At 41.4% G+C, this 16,511-nt stretch overlaps 1 protein-coding gene across 4 annotated transcripts in view; it reads right to left on the bottom strand.

Moving 5' to 3' along the window:
* Nucleotides 1-16,511, bottom strand: part of LOC149007097 (alpha-glucan water dikinase, chloroplastic-like) — a 42,366-nt gene that overhangs the window by 25,545 nt on the left and 310 nt on the right. For 3 of the 4 annotated variants that reach the window (XM_089164728.1, XM_089164730.1, XM_089164729.1), the window contains exons 2-13: nucleotides 15,943-16,240; nucleotides 13,031-13,072; nucleotides 12,834-12,943; nucleotides 12,636-12,714; nucleotides 12,417-12,508; nucleotides 12,180-12,333; nucleotides 2,111-2,335; nucleotides 1,602-1,940; nucleotides 1,401-1,508; nucleotides 1,156-1,254; nucleotides 909-1,040; nucleotides 729-817 (exon numbers count right to left, since the gene is read on the bottom strand). In XM_089164728.1, the coding sequence (XP_089020854.1) occupies nucleotides 729-817; nucleotides 909-1,040; nucleotides 1,156-1,254; nucleotides 1,401-1,508; nucleotides 1,602-1,940; nucleotides 2,111-2,335; nucleotides 12,180-12,333; nucleotides 12,417-12,508; nucleotides 12,636-12,714; nucleotides 12,834-12,943; nucleotides 13,031-13,072; nucleotides 15,943-16,224 (1,751 nt within the window). In that variant the 5' untranslated portion in view covers nucleotides 16,225-16,240. Of the gene's footprint in view, nucleotides 1-728; nucleotides 818-908; nucleotides 1,041-1,155; nucleotides 1,255-1,400; nucleotides 1,509-1,601; nucleotides 1,941-2,110; nucleotides 2,336-12,179; nucleotides 12,334-12,416; nucleotides 12,509-12,635; nucleotides 12,715-12,833; nucleotides 12,944-13,030; nucleotides 13,073-15,942; nucleotides 16,241-16,511 lie in introns of those variants that run through there. The other variant, XM_089164731.1, reaches the window with a different exon arrangement.

Genomic DNA, 16,511 nt, shown 5'->3' with positions numbered 1-16,511 from the left:
TAACGAGTTTGCTTTAATTGTTGCTCTTAGATGGTTGCTTGGCTCAATGCCTCTTAGGTTGCTTGTTAGTTAAGGCCTCTACCTCACTTTGCCTGGGCTTTGTCGCTTGTGCTCTTGTATTTCCTTTTATTTTGGCAATGAATTATTTAATCATCCAAAAAAAAAAAAATTCCCAAATCTACTAAAACGGAAACTATCCTAGGGAGATTACTTGTCAACCAAGCATAAAGAAAAATAAAAAGTAACCAAAGTAGAAAGCAACTAAGATAGAAAGTAACTAAAATAGAAACAAAAGGAAACTCCAGGCTGCAACTCGAAAACTTGTGCACCAAGGTAGCAACTCCAAGTCTTGCACACCAAGGCAGCATCTCCATAACTTGTGCAAATCTCAACACATATATTAATTTGGGAGAGAGGAGTCTCTTTAGCAAGTATACTCCATTGGTTAATCCAACCAGAAAGTTTTCGGTTTAAATAACTATTTAAGATAGAGCAACCTCCTCACCACCTGGTTTGTTTAGCATGTGTACTCCATTACTCCATTTACAGCAAACAGTTGTTCACAAATCAGTACACCTCCCTTTATTAAAAGATGTTATATGGGATACTTTTGAGTTCTACAATGCATCAAGTAGCAAGAATTTATGAAACATAAGGCTTATCCATGAGGGACTCAAATGCTCAGAGAACTGACAACATACTTTTCTAGGTAGGAGCAACCCACTTACCGATGCATAAAAGATTTTTGTGCCTCACACTCCATAGCCGCTATTTTCTCTAACAAAGCCTTTGCAGTGCCTTTGCCATCACCAGCACTCTTTAACAAAATGAGATCTAATAAATAAATGCTTAAAATAGTAGGACGAAGTACAATAAAAAACATGACAAAGAAAATTTTGTACAACAACCTTTATAGACACAACACCAAAATCGACATAAAAGTCAGAGCCATTATTCTTTATCCATGTACCACTAGATAGTAGCACAAATGGCATCCCAGAAAAACTTTCATCATCAATCTCAATGTCCAAGGATTGCACCTGAAAATAAAATTGGATGATTAAAAGCCTTTTCAGTAAATGTCCTAACCATGGACAAAATGTATTGCTTCAGTACTAAGGCACACAAAAAAGGACCTAGATTCAAGGAAGGTACCTGGCAAGGAGGCCCAGCAGAATAGCTTTCCGCAAATTGTGTTTGACAAGCATTATGTAGTGAAACTGAACCTTGGGGCATTGAGCCTCGAGGTGGTGCCTGAGAAAGCACCATAACTCATAAATATATGCATAGTAGACAAACATGAGAAATACAGATAACAATAATAATCATAATAATTTATGTATTCAGGCATCCACCTTCTTCCAGTAGTTTTTAACTATAAACTGTTATTAACACCTTACCAGCCACTCTCCAGCTTTTTTTGATAAACCCCAATGAAGGGTAAGTGGCCCTTTAAGATCTGTAGCCAGATAAATTCTTTTCTGACCAGAAGCCTTGGTCACGGTTACCTTTAAGTGTCAAGGAAGCCATAAGTTAGGGTAGAATTCCAAAAGTACTATCTTGATGAGGAAAGTGATCCAGTAAAGCATAGAATAACTCACCCGAAGCTCCTTATCACCAATCTTAAAAACTGACTTATTTAGGATGGAACCACCATCTTGCTCTTCCTTAGTGTTCAGAAAATGTTCCACTGCTGTTGGGTGCTCTTGTGTAACAGAAATCTTTTCTTTCATGGATTTAGTTGGAAATTTATTTAGAAGTTGCATATAGTCCACTTCCTTGCGCTTGATCCTTTCAACACTAGCGTAACTTTTTTTCTTTAACTTCTTGGAAACTTTAGTTTGGATCTCTCCTCTGACAACATTTTTTCGTATTTCATCAAGAGAGGTTCCCTTATTTAATTCAGCTTGTAGCTCTTGCCTGGCTTCTTCAAACTCTATCTGTTTTTACAAAGCATGCAAGTCAGGACTATAAGCAAATCCACAAGTACCATCTTCCACAGTTACATGAAAGAGAGAATCAATTCAAATGTACTCTGTTCAAAGATGAAAACAAGTCATTAATCAATAATCAATAACCAACTAAACATCAAATGGAAGCTTAAACTTACAAGTTGCTCTTCTGGTGAATAATTGGGTTTCCCTGCTTTTTCCCACCGTATAAAAGCTTGTATTTGTATAAGATCATCAGGTATCTTGCTCTTACTTTTAGGAACAATAGGTTCTCTTCTCTCACTCTTGTCATCACGTTTTTCCAATCTTGCCCGGATTTGGTCAACAGATGCACCTCTAACAATTTCATCCAGTAGTTCAGCCCTAGCTGCCTCATATTCCTCCTATTGCATGCATAACTCTTTATCAGAAATAGTCCAAGAAAATAAAAAGATAATTATCCAACTAAGCCATAATCTTCCACTTCAAGCATTACATATTGGCTATTTTTAAAGGTAAGATTACTGAAAGACTTGATGTTTCACCTAGAATGTTTTATGATCTCAAGTATCAGCTATGTCATTATTTCATACCGAAGAGGAGATTTAAAGGAGATTTTTCATAACACAACTTCCATATCAAAGCTTACTACTTCCCTGCAATAGAACTTTCCATCATTTTCCAGCAGGGGGACCCCTGCTGTTCCACCACCCTCGGCCGCAGCCATTCTGGCACCACCCTCCATTCCAGCTATTCTGCCACCACCCACCAACCCCTCTGCTCCTCTACCTTTGCTGTCCTGACTCTCCCTTCCCACCTCCATGGAACCACTCTCTACCCTGCTTCTCCAGCTCACCCCTTTTCCAATCATGAACCTAGCCGAGGAAGAAAACCTCATTGCCGTCATCACTACTGTCAGAAGCCTGCTTCGATCTCTCCTCTGACATGTCCCTCTCTGGCTTACAACACCTCTGACCCTGGCGTCTCTACTCCAAGTGGTGTTGACTCAAGGAACCCTGTTCCCTCACCATTTGAGAAACCTGCACCGCAAACTTGTGAATGTGATCATCTCACTACCTTTGCTCCAATTGATTCGATGCTCCCTGCCACTGCTGAAAAGACCTTTTGTGAAGCCCCTTCAACTGCTGTGACTACCAATTGCTCTAAAGCCTGTCAAGACTTGCTTGCTGCAATTGCACCTACGCCAACTGCCCTAACCAATATTGTTGCAAGCTCTTCAGGTTGCCAGACTAGTCAGATGAGGGATTCCACAATTATGGAAACCCTCTTCTGACTCCTGGTATTGCCAATGATCTCTCTGTTGCCCAGGTTTGAGCGCCTTTCACTATTTTGGAAGTTTCCCTGCTTGTGACTGCATTTGCTCCTGCACCTAATGCCTCTGCAAAGCAGAAAATGGCTGCACCAGTATCCCTTCTGCATTGTTCATCTAGGAGCAAACAACCTCCCTACAAGATTTCTATCTAGCTACCCTTTCCCCCTTATCAACCTCATTCTAACCCCCTCCCCTTGTAACTCGAGTGTCCATTCCCCTTAGACAACTTCTTCTAAGCCCGTATCCCCAAATGCCCACATATCCACTCTAACCTTTTGACACAAACAGACCCTGCCATCCCTCACCCACCCAGCCCATTCTGCTCCACATCTATTACAGCCAAGCCTCCTTCTCTTAGCACTCCCTACCTTAACCCCTCCCAACTCGCTAGTCAGTCCCCCCACTCGTCCCAGCACTCCTACACCCCTCTTGGCCCAATTCTGCACTTACCTCAACCCCATTCCTTTCCTCCCAGCCCTCAATCTCCCCCCTCTCTGATCCAACCCTCTCTTGACCCAACCCTAGTCTCCCCCACAGCCTAACTGAACCCCCCCCCCCTCTTGGCCCATTTCCCCCCACCCCTTACCCTCAGCCTGAAGCATCCCCATCTCCTACTTCAGCCAAACCCTCTTCCCACCAGACCCCTTTCTCCCCCCCCCCACCATGGTCTACAATCCCCCCTTCCTCCCCCTTCTCCTCCAACTCCCTCTCTCTCTCATGCCAAATGCCAACATTACCTATAGTTGGAGAAGGCCCAAACTTCCCCTAGCTTGCCTCCATCCTCCGCTCCTTCCTCACGATTTACAAACTTACTTGGAACATTCAGGGTCTCAATCCCTGACAAGCAATTGGAAGTGAAGACTTTAGTTAAAAATTCAGGAGCTTCCTTTTGCACCATCCTTGAGACCCGGGTTTGCCCTGAAAATGCTTTTTCTATTACAGCTTCATCGCCCATTGTGGTCACACTTCACTATTTGTAACCACCCTAATTCGGGCCGCATTTAGTTTCTTTGGAACCTCACCATTCTGGCTGCTTCTCTCTCTCTCCCACCCCCTCCTATTCCTCCTCTCAACTCCTCCACATCCATATCTCCTCCTCCTCTCTTGAAGCCTCCTTCCCTCTATTATCTATGACAACAACCAAACTCCAAACATAATCCTCTTTGGGAATCTACTCTTCTCCCTCAAAACTTCCTCTACTGCCCAACCCTGGGGAATTAGTGGCAATTTCAACTTTATCCATTTCGCACATAAAAATTGCAGGGGTAACTCCATTGATCTCAAAGCATTAAATGCTCTCAATGATTGCATTAAACCTCAGGATCAATGACTTTTGTTGGACTGGGGGCCCTATCACTTAGCAAAATTGGCATACTAGCCACCATACATATTGCCATTAAACTTGACCAGTTCCTTGTCAGTGACCATTGGCTTTCCCTTTTCTCTTCTTCCTATGGGGGACTTTTCCTCCTCTAGTCTCTCTTATTAATGGCACTGCAATCTCTTTTACCAATCCCTTTAACTGTTGGCCCCAAACCCTCCAAATTTTTTGACATGTGGTCCTCCAACCCCTCCTTCCTTCCCTTAGTCCACTTTTCCTGGTCGAAACCTCCCTTCTACCTACATCCAGCCCAAACCTAGACCAGGGCACCCTATTTGTTTTGGGTGAAGAAAGACTTGTTTGATATTAGACCTTAAAGTTGGACCTTGATTTCTGTGTTATTATCTTTGAAAGCCTTAAGAAGTCATGCTAGACCTTTCCTTTAGGGTAGACCTGTAATATTTGGCCTTATCCTAACCTTGGCCCGGTCCGGAATCTGTTATGTTTATAGGTCCGAAGACCCAAAGTGGGGGAAAAGAGACTTGTGGACCCTTTTGGTTGATGATTGGTGTCGAAACCCAAGCCCATGGACATTGACGATGATGCCCCTCACTTAAGAGCATTGTCAGTGTTAGTTTTGAATCTGCGCACCGAAGAGGGGTGAATTAGTTGAAATACCAAATGAACTCCTGTGCTCAATCTGAATATATTTCCCGAAACTAGACTTCTTGATGGACCTATAGAAGAAAACCCCACTTAATTTGACCCCATATAGCCCTCTGAATCCCTGTCCGAAGTTGCTGAACTATGTCTGGAAAATCCTGCTTGCGCATCGAAGAAGGTGAGCTTAGTTGGTGGACCTAATGATCTCCCATGCTTGATCCAAAGGTATTTCTGGAAACTAGACTTCTTGATTGACTTGTAGGAGAAAACCTCACTCAATTTGACCTTGTATAGCCCTCCGAATCCCTGTTCGAAGTTGCTGAACTATTTCTGGATTTTCTGCTGAAACCTGTTACCTGTTTTGGTCGATACCATCAACCAAGACCATCGACCAAAGTGGCCCAGAATCGAGAAAAAGATGCTTTTTGGATATTCCTTCATCTATTTAAGTGAAATCTCGAACCTAGAACGATATTTTACTCATTTCAACACCTGAGAACGTGGGAAGGCTCCTCTTAGGCTCCTCTTTGGCTTGGGTGATGATCTTCTACAATAATCATTGTCTCTTTTCTCCAACTATCATCTTCCAAGGTATGATTCTCTCTCTTGCTCTCTATTCTACTCACTTCCCTTCTTCTTTTACTGATGAGACCATGGCCAAGGTGCTGCAACCTTGCAAACACCTTGCCATGAACGTCTCTTCCCATTTATACTTGCTTTTCCTTCATTCTTGCTATGCCTCACTTGCATCTTGATCCTTACATATACATTACCATGATTCCTTGCTTAATAACTTGATTTCTTATACTAAACTGAGATGTGGAGTATGATTAGTCTAATCTCTGGCTTGCAAATGATTGTAATCATGTTCCTAACCTATTCCCCAACTAATTCTCTAGCTTCCCTTTCAATTCCATCAATTTGTCATGAATGCTAGGATTCTTGTCTTTAGAACATAGGACCTCAATTTGGGGGTTTTCATTTGGACCATTGGATTGTGATAATACTTGCTAGGTAGTGTCCTTACATTGTTATGAATCATCCCTCCAAGTTTCAGATCGATTCAAGCCCCGGAAGACCAATTTCGGACCAAAATCCACTATTCTGTTCCGAAGAGAATTTTGGTCGATCCTTTTGGTCGATACCATCGACCAAGGACCATCAACCAAAGTTGTTGCTGACAGCAACCTTGCTCCGTTTTGACCCGTTTGACCTCCGATTTTCCCGATTTCTTTTCTAACCTTTCATTTATGTTTGTCTAGGGTCTTATTACCATCTTTGGATCATTCTTTTGAGATTGTTGGATTATCATCATCGCGACTTAAGGTAAGGACGGTTGTTACCATAACTACATAGATTATGTGATTCTTGCTTCTATGTTAGAGACTTAGTAGATTTACCTTCTTTATCGTATTTCCTACCGTATATGACTGTTATAAGTACTTCAAGTATAGTAGTGCCATGTTTACATATTCTTTTGTTATCATGATTATGTATTCTTAATAAATTCATATGTAACTGATCATGTTATGGTACGTATCGTTCTATATGATGAAATGTCATTTATGTATGATATGATGGAATTGAGAATGTGATTGAATGGGTATGATTTGGGATTGGGGAATGTCCTATTGACATTTCTGTCCTTGGACATCGGAGGGAATAGTATGGGATGTTCTCCGAAGATGCCCATCGACGCTTTTCCGAATTATTGGATGACATATATAGGACTTGTCTAGATGTATGGCTAGGATGTCCCTGTCATATCAGACCCGAATCGGAAGGGCATTGAGACCGAACGACCCGTGGTATGGTTTGATGGGCACTCTAGGCCGGTAACCAATCCGGTAGGGGACATAAACCATGCTACGGATACCCGAAAGGGGCCATTTATTGGCAGGGTTGCAAATGGCTAGACTTGGGCTCACGGGCGCTCAAGACCGGTAACCAATCCGTGAGAGGACGTGAGAGCTTCCCGTTTACTATTTGTGGATGACCAATAGGGTTGATGAGTCCGTAATCTGGGATTACGCTGACTCTAGTGAGAAGGATACCGGAAAGGATCGCCGGGGGCGAGGAATGGACGTATCTGGATCTGAGTTGATATGACTAAGTAGATGACTTGCATTGGGCTAGGCTTTACTGTGACATGCGCCAATACTTATACCAAACGGTGATGTGAGAGAGCGGTGACCGATTCCCCTACCATGGTTTTTGAGATGACTTTACCGAACTTCCCTGGCAGACCCAAGATATCTTGTATGATTGAAGGGGAGTGACTGACAACCCAAAGAAGTATGGTGATATGACTTAAAGCATGTCTACCATAGAGACTAGCATACATTGAGTTAGAATCATAATTGCATCATGTGTTTCATATCATATTGCATCATGCTATGTTTTGTATCATGTATCTATGTTATTGTGGAATAACTTGCCTTGCTGAGTTCTTTTGAACTCACTCCTTTTTGCAACATTTTTGTTAGACTTTACTGCAGGTACCACCACTGTTGACTATGATGGTCAACACTCTGAATACCAAGTTGATGACCCGTACCCCACTGGTCACGGTGTACAAGTTGATAAAGACCAGTAGTCCGAGATTGGGACTTATCTGGAGCAGTTCGGCCTTTGCACTTGTGTGCTAGTGTTGGGATATCGTCCCATTTTCTTTTTAACCTTTTAGTTAACTTGTTGAGACCGTAGTTTAGTCTGTTCCCTTGTCATATTGGGAACCGGTTGTAACCCTTAATTTTAGTCGATCTACCTTCCACTATTATTACAGGATGGGTTTCCTCCCTCCTGTTCACACTTTGACTATTTGTCCTACTTGTATCATTTCCGCACTCTGATATTATTTGTGAAACCTTCTGAGATCTTTTATAGACTTTTATTATTAAATTATTTGAATACAAAGAATTGTTCTTGCTTTTAATTATATTATTGTGCTAAGTGGCTATGATCGTTCCTAAACTTGATCGGCGGGACCGTGATTCACTCCCCGGGTAATCCAGATAGGGTACCCCCTTGGTGGATTTAGGGTGGGATGTGACACTACCACTCCCTCCAACAACCCCCCCCCAAAAAAAAAAAAAAAAAAAAAAAAAAAAAGAGCCTCCACCCACTAAAATCTCTCCCACATCCAATCCCAACTTCTCTCTAATCTCCATAACACTCTTATAAAAGACTCAGCTGAGCTATCCATCCTTGTCTCTAGCGAGGAAAGCTTTTTTTACCAAAAGTCTAGGGTTAAATGGCTTAAACTTGGGGACTCCAGCTTCATCTTCTTCCATTGGACCATCAAAGCTAGGAACAGTGCAAACTCCATCTCTCTCCTCCACCCGGATGATTCATCTACTACCTTGGTTTCAAACATAAAATCTGAAGCCATCAACCACTTTCACACCCTCATTGACCCTCCTCCCCCCGCCCCCCATCCTCCCCTGCCTCATCAACAAATTTGTCCCCTCCTTGCTCTAATCCATTCCAATGGATGGAGAAATCTCCTCCCCTGTCCAATCTCATAAATCCAATTGTCCCCCATCACTAATGGCTTTAGTATACATCTCTTTAAGTTGACACTGGTCCGTGAAGATCTTACTGGTGCCAACTAAAGGTTCTTCCTCAACCCTTCCTAAATCTCCCATATCAGACAAACCTTTCTCTATCTCATCCCTGAGATCCTCAATGCCTCCTCCATGTCAGATTTCAGACCCATCTTACTTTGCAATCTTCTTTATAAATGCATAGCAAAGATCCTAGCCAACCATCTCCTTAAAGTTGTTCCTTCACTTGTGAGCCCTGATCAATTTGCCTTCATCCCCAGCCGTAGCATCTCGGATAATATTCTCCTTTGCATGGAAATCTTCAAAGGCTTCGATCAAAAACACTCCTCCCCCGCTGCCCTCCTCAAAATTGGCATTCACAAAGCTTGTGCTTCCCTGTTTTGGGACTTTCTCATGTATGTCCTCGACCAAATGAACTTCCATCCTAACTCATCCACTGGATTTACTCCTACATCTCTTCCCCCCCCCCTTTCTCGGTGCTAGTGAATGGATCTCATGTGGTTTTTTTTCCTTCCCGTGATGGATTCACCAAGGCTGCTCCCTCCGCACTATATTTTCTTCCTAACCCTTGAAGTTCTCTTCAACAATTCAATCCAAAATGAACCTCCACCTCATCTCCCCACTCCCAAAATGTAAATCTTTCTTGCTTACTCATCTTGCCTTTGCAAATGATTCATGATCTTCTACAAAGCAAATCATCCCTCCATCTCTAATATTATAGACTCTCTTTGGCAGTTCGAATCCCTCTCTAGGCTGCGCATGGACCTCCTCGTCCAAGTTTTTCCCCTTTGACACCTCTAGTTCCCTTTCCTCCTCCCTCTTTCACCTCATGAATTTCTTTCTCAACTCCCTCCCTGTCAAGTATCTTGAGCTCCCTCTCATCGCAACTCGTCTTCGTCCCCACCGTTGTCTTTTTGACCAAATTCATAAAAAGCTTCAACTCTGGAAGGGAAAACTTCTCCCCTATGCGAGTAGGTCCATGCTAATCATACTTGGCCTTCCCAGAGGAAGCTACGGAAGAGGGATAACATAACATTTATCAAAGATTTGGGGATTGAAAATGTCACACCAGTAGATATAGGACGCTCCATCCCTCCAAACTTCTCCATCCCACCATCTACACTTCCATCAGTAGGCCTAAATCAAAAGTAGGCCTCAGCCTTTGAAGAATTAAAGGCTACAATATTGCTAGCCTCTTCAAACTCATCTAGAAAGTCTCCTCCAAACAAGACTCCATCTGGGTCACTACTCCTACTTCCTCAAAAAGGACTCGTTCTGGACTATTCCCCCTCTCCCTCGAGATCACTTCTATCCCTCCAACCCTTGTTCTCTCTCCCATCTCTAACTCTAGCGCGGACGAGCCAAAGATCTCCTTCTAGTTGGACCCTTGGCATCCTCTCAGCATTCTCTTCCATGTTGTCGGAGCTAAAGCAGTCTACTCCTTAGGCATTCCAAAGAATCCCCTCTCTTATCCCTCCCCCTTTGAGTTTAACTAAGTCAAGTCCCTCTTCCTCCTATCCCTCCTCCCCCCCCCCTTAAAACCAAAAAAAAAAAAGAGATGCTCTCCTCTGGCTCCCCTCTAAAAAAGGTCCCTTCTTCTCGGCCTATACTTGGAACCTCAAATGCACCCCTTGCCCTAAGGTTTTCTGGAGTAACCTATAGTTTGCTTCAAAGGCCAAATCCCCAACCCTTTCCTACTACCTGCCCACCCAATCCATCCTGATTAGCCACTTAATCCCAACCCCCCCCCCTTCCTATATCTTCTTCCCTGAGCTAAAAGATCCTAACCATCTCTTCTTTGCCTGCCCCCACTCCAATCTAGACCCAAGCCTCACCTCCATCTGGCTTTGAAGTAGGCGCCCCCTTCTCTTTGAGTCTGAGTGTTGCTAGCTCACCTTTACATTTGGAGGCTCCTCTATTGCTTACATTATGGGGAATCTCCTTTCTTGCACTTGTTTCTGTCACATTTGGATGGACTGAAATTGCCACAAATTGACCTCGAAATCCAAATCTCCTAAGTAGATTTGGAAGGCCATATGTAGAGGTGTATGCTCCAAGCTCTCTATTATTATCCACAAGCTGCTTTTAGACGCCAAGGAGCGAGCTCATTGTTGTTACCTAGGGTCTTGATATCGCTTTGTTGTCTCCTCCTGGGCACTTTTACCCTGTTTATGATATTTTTTATTCACCCAAAAAAAAAAAAAAAAAGAACTTCCCATCAACATAGCATGATGCTACAATATATTAAAATTGAACATAACTCTACCCAAACATATCCAACATTTTTTTTTTTTTTGAAAATGAAGTAACTAACCTAAATTTGTGAAGAAAATTAGACCTAGACATAAAAATCCAATGCAAGAAGAAATAAATAATAAAAGTGGTAGACATTGCTTTAAGGGTTTGATACAAATGAACTGGTTAAGAACTTAGTTTTTAGGATCTTCAAGAGGAAATGTTTAATTCAATGGCTGAAAAAAAAAATAAAGCTTCCATGGAATTCTGTAACTGCTTCGTTTTTCCTCACTCATTTTTTCCCAGGTGGGAGAGGGAGGCAATGAGGGAAGAAACTTTGACTCATAAAAAGTACGAAGGCAACACCAAACAAAGCTACATTTTCAATTGAAATGCTAAACCATGCTTACTTTAATGACTTATGAAAATCAACAAGATGCATATCCTGAATCACCTTCATTGGCCATGTTGCATCTCATCAAAAGGTATTAGCAACTTCAATTTGTAAGGACAAAATCCTAGCCTTCCTAAAGCCAGAAATGAACCTCAAGGATGACATTTTCTGAGTATTCCAATAGTGCACCCAACAAACAACGAAATTCATTCCAGTATCACAAGCTTTAGGCTCAGTCCCTATTATGTCCTTAATGCTAATCTGATTTAACTCCTCCATTGCTTGAGCCATGTAAAGTCTTGAACTTTTCCAACCACAAATCCCAGAAAAGAACATTTCAAGCAGAAAAAATTGGTGAATCATGACCTGCTCATCTACAGAAGAGGATATCAAACATGCAGCCACACATGCTTAAAGGAAGCATGCAACACTGACCAACCTCCAAAGATAACATACTCCAATTTCTTCTAAAAACATAAAATCTGACCCTCTCAAGTATCTTAAGTGGAAATAATGAATACTAGCTAAAAGTTTGTCAAAGAATCAGCACAAGTCTTGCCCATGTGTAAGCTTTGAAGTTGCACTGTTGAATGAAAATTAGCAAGATGCAAAAAGAGAATGACATTAAGTAAAGAAAGGGTACCCACATGCAAAAAGAGTGCCTTTTTTTTTCTAACTTCATGCAAAAGCCACAATAAATGATCAAAGATAGAGTTGAAGGAGCATCAGTTCTTGCCTTTTCTTGTTCTGAAGTATACTGCTGTTTACCCTTTCTTTCCCATCTCAAATATGCCTGAATCTGTACGAGGTCTTCTGGAACTGAAATGGCCGAACTTTTTTTGTCAGGTCGTACTAATTGAACACGAAAGTTATTCCCATTATCTTTAAACCTACACCATACAATAAGCCAATTCACTTCAAAAGAGTGTTTTAAGTTACCATACAAAAATCATCAACACTGCAGAGCACTAACCATTTATTTCGTGCCTCATCAAATATAAGAAACTCTATTGCTTCTAGTTGTGGATCCTTAACCTCAATTTTCAGTAAGGAATCAGAACCAGCCTACAAGAAATAAAAGTAAAAAAGACAACATAATCAATGTACTAAGTCCTTCTACTGACAGAATACAAACAAATATGAATTATGCAAAAACCAAATGGAATGCATTTTCATACTACATAAAACTCACTTTTGAGAAAGGAGACCTAAGAGCCCTGTTCTTGTATAGCTTTGTTCCATTAGGTCGACAAGAGGGAAGCACCCAACTCCTAAGAAGAGTCGGATCAAAGAAAAACAATCCATTGAGGATAAATGGGGACAAAAATAAGGTGAAAAAAGTGGAAATAAAAGGAGGCGAAAAAGCATACAGGCACACCTACAGACTTACTTTTTTCCATACGGAATGCCACCCCAATGTAAGATAAGAGAATTGCTGCTATTTGTAACTTGAATCTCTACTTGGAAGCCTGGTCCTTCAGTAGGAGCAACAATACCAACCTGCTCAGTTGCAGATATAAAACACTGGATTACAAACTTATTTGGATTCATTTCCAGACAGCTTCAACAATGTAGAGAAAAAATTACCCGTAGTTCAGAGTTTCCTTCAAGAATGTATTTTCTTGAGAGCTGGGAAAAGACAAGTCAAAAAGATAAAGGTTAAAATATTCATCAGTGTTGAATAAGAATTATCAACTTTTTCCACTGTATTTTAAGTATATCAATCAAGGTTCAGGAGCATATATAAATCTATAACTAGGTAGCTACAAACCTATGGGTGTCAAGAGAACATCAATGAAATTTGATTTTACAGTCTCTAAGCATACTAAAGGTGAAACCATTGACATAGAAGTAGAACCATGAATATCTGGTGTTTTCATCAGTTTACCTAAACTTCATCTCCATTACCAAATGAAGGGCAACCAGAGGAACTTTGTTGATAGACACACCTAAAGTAACACTTATTTCACAAAGAGCTGTGTGGGGCTGGTGACTAAAAAGCTCCAATGAACGGATTATTTTGAATACGAACTTCAAGTTCAAAATACTTTTTTTTTTTGGTGAATAGAAAATATTATACACCCCAAAGGGAAGAATAGAGAATAGAAGGGGGCAGAGGGGGGAGGAACTCTAGGCCAAAAGAGCCTAGGGTTAAACAACAGAGAGATATCTAAATCCCAAGTGACAACAATGTGCATGTTCCTTTGGGTATCAATTAAAGGTTTGATAGGAAAAAGCGAGAGCTTGAGTGGTACACCGTTGCATATGGCCTTCCAAATTGATCAATAGAGCAAAATTTGGGGGTCCCTCTAAAAATTACATTCCATCCAAATGTGAGAAATACAGGCACCAAAAATAAGCTTCCCAATGATGTCAGCTATCATGGTACCATCCAAAGAGGAGGGGATCCAACTAGGCTCAACGCTAAAGTGGTGGAGGCGCCTAGATCTAGATTAGACAGAAGAGAATGTAAGAAGCCAAATGGATTTGGAGAAATGGCAAGCAAAGAAGAGGTGAGGTACGCTTTCAGCTTTAGGACAAAAAATACAGGTAGGGTCAACTGGGATGTCAAGGTGACTGAGCATGGATTGGGTGGAAAGGCACTGGGAAAAATTCTCCAAACGGAGAAAGCTTGACAAGGGATGCACGGCCTTTGAACCAAGTGAGATTGGCCCAAGGGACAGGGCAAAGGGGGAGCGTATGTGGTTCCAAGTAGAGGCCAAGGAGAAGGTATTAGTCCAAGAGGGAAGCCAGAGGAGCTGATCTCTAGGAGGGCAGAGGGAAGAGAGGCAGGAGGGGCTAGATATGGTCCAACTCATGAAGGAAGAGGAACCAGGATCTGAAATTTATGAAATGGAAGAGACGGCAGAGCTTGTGATTGCCTGAGTAGTAGATTGCCCCAGCTCCAACCACATGATAGAGGATGCCAAGGGTATGTGAAGGATCAAGCTAGAAGGAGATGGAGGTTCCATTGGCGATCTTGAAGGTTAAAGTAGATAGCGTTTTAGGGGTGAAGGGAGAGAAGCTTACGGCAAGTTCAAGAAGGATTAAAAGGAATGGAGACAATTCAAAAGGAATCATCTAGAGGAGATGGGAGCCTAGGAGTGGATTAGATAGAGAATTCCTTGTTTGAGATTCTCCAGATGAGTTTGAGGAGGCCTGCAATATTGAAATCTTATTTGCGGATGCACAGGCCACCCTTAAATTTATGTTTGCAGATAGTGGGCCAACTAATTAGGGAGAGGTACATATTCAAAATACATGTTTATCGAAGCAAAAAAGGATATTACAAGTTTTATGTAACCAATTTCCTAATTAAGTAACTATAAAGCAAGATCACTATGAAAATTTGTATTAAAGCCTTCAATTTATGATTTATATTTTGAAATCAAGGCATTAAGGATCACCTGAAAACACAAACAGCTCAATTAGATAACCGTTAAGATATGGGTCACAATAAGGGGGTTCCAAGTTATCATAGTTGGTTGTCATCTTTATCTTTGGTTTTACGCTTTCCTAGTATCTAGTGTCTACTTCTTAAATTAGAGTTGGACTACTAGGACTGGATTTCCTCTGTAATTGGTTTTTGTTACTACAAGTATACAATGAGGGGGACTGCAAAGCTATCAACTGTTTTTATTGACAGTCTCTCTCTTCTTTTCCCTCGATCCCTTTCTCTCTTCCTTCCTCTATTGCTGTTACTCGTTGCAGATCCTTGCTTGTCACAATAACCAAAATCAGGGTCCAAGTCAATCATCTGCTGTTGAAGTTTCAGCCCATATAGATTCAACTGGGCTTTGACCGATCAGGTCAAGAAATAATTAGGTAAGGTTCACCATATCTCTTTATGTCTAAGCACCGAGAAAATTTCAGCTGTGGATTCGTATATAATGATGCAGTCCTATTCCCAATCTGTATAGTCATTCTTTTCTTTCTCAGTGATGGGGTGCGAACCTCTGATTTCAGGGTTGAGGATGGGGTAAATAAGTATATTTGCGCTTCATGGTGGAAGTAAGATCTAGAGCCTCGTAATTGGATCAAGAGACATTAGCTCATTTTTGAAAATATAAATAAAACAAAGAGAATATGATGCAAATTTAACTGTTGTATTGTGCATTACAAGTAAGAAAGACACATGACAAGGTGCCCTCCACATTGTTGGCCACAACGTAATGACAATTCTACTGTGTAACCTTACAATACAAAGCTATCTAAGTCGTGCTTTTCAACTCTTCCTCCGTTGGTAAGTTGCCGAGCACCCCATGGCTCAATATTTATCAAAACAGAGATTCTATAATTTGTAGTGTCAGTCACAACAAGGCAATTTGTGAACCAATTCATCATCTCTACTTGCACACATAGGCAGTATGATTGACTGCACCTGGAATGTAACATGATGATGTGCAAGCTTCAAGCGCTGTGTGAGCATAAAGCATTCAGAGAATACATCGTCTGTAGAAGATAACGACCATTTTTAAACCATATGAAAAGAAAAATACCTCGGGAGCAGGGCCTGTAGTTAATACGGCACGTGGAACAACAGAAGCAGAAGCCATGCGTCTTCCCTTTATAATGTCCCTCTTTTCGACCTTACGACCGTTCTGTCGATATCTAGTGGGAATTAGGGCCTTCGATAACTGTAGCGTCTCTGGTTTTGCCGGTGAAATGTGATACAACGCCTTTATGAGGACTCTGTGTGGATTGGTTTTACCCCGATGCTCTAGAACAGTAGGCCGGTAAGGAGATTGGTGGAATAAGCCACGGCATAGGGTATGGCTCATGTTCTTTTACTATAACCTGGCATAAGAAGAGGAAGTAAATTCTGGAATCAGATAAAGGAAGGGAACCGAGAAGGAAATCTGGTCAGGTTGTAGCAATTTCGCTAGAAGAATGTCTTCTGGAAAATAATCATTTACGATTTAAAAGAGCTGAAAAAAAGACAATAGATATTCAGAACTTCAATTAGTGTCAAAATTCAATCATGACTGATGGCTGACAAACTCTGCACGGAATTTTCAATAAATGAACTAGGATACTGGAGCTCAAAATCTATCTGGAGTTATAAAAG

The sequence above is a fragment of the Hakea prostrata genome, chromosome 8 (assembly GCF_041222555.1).
Source record: "Hakea prostrata isolate BN-2017 chromosome 8, UWA_Hpros_2, whole genome shotgun sequence".
In the NCBI taxonomy this organism is placed as follows: Eukaryota; Viridiplantae; Streptophyta; class Magnoliopsida; order Proteales; family Proteaceae; genus Hakea; species Hakea prostrata.
This window is presented reverse-complemented; position numbering and strand designations above follow the sequence as displayed.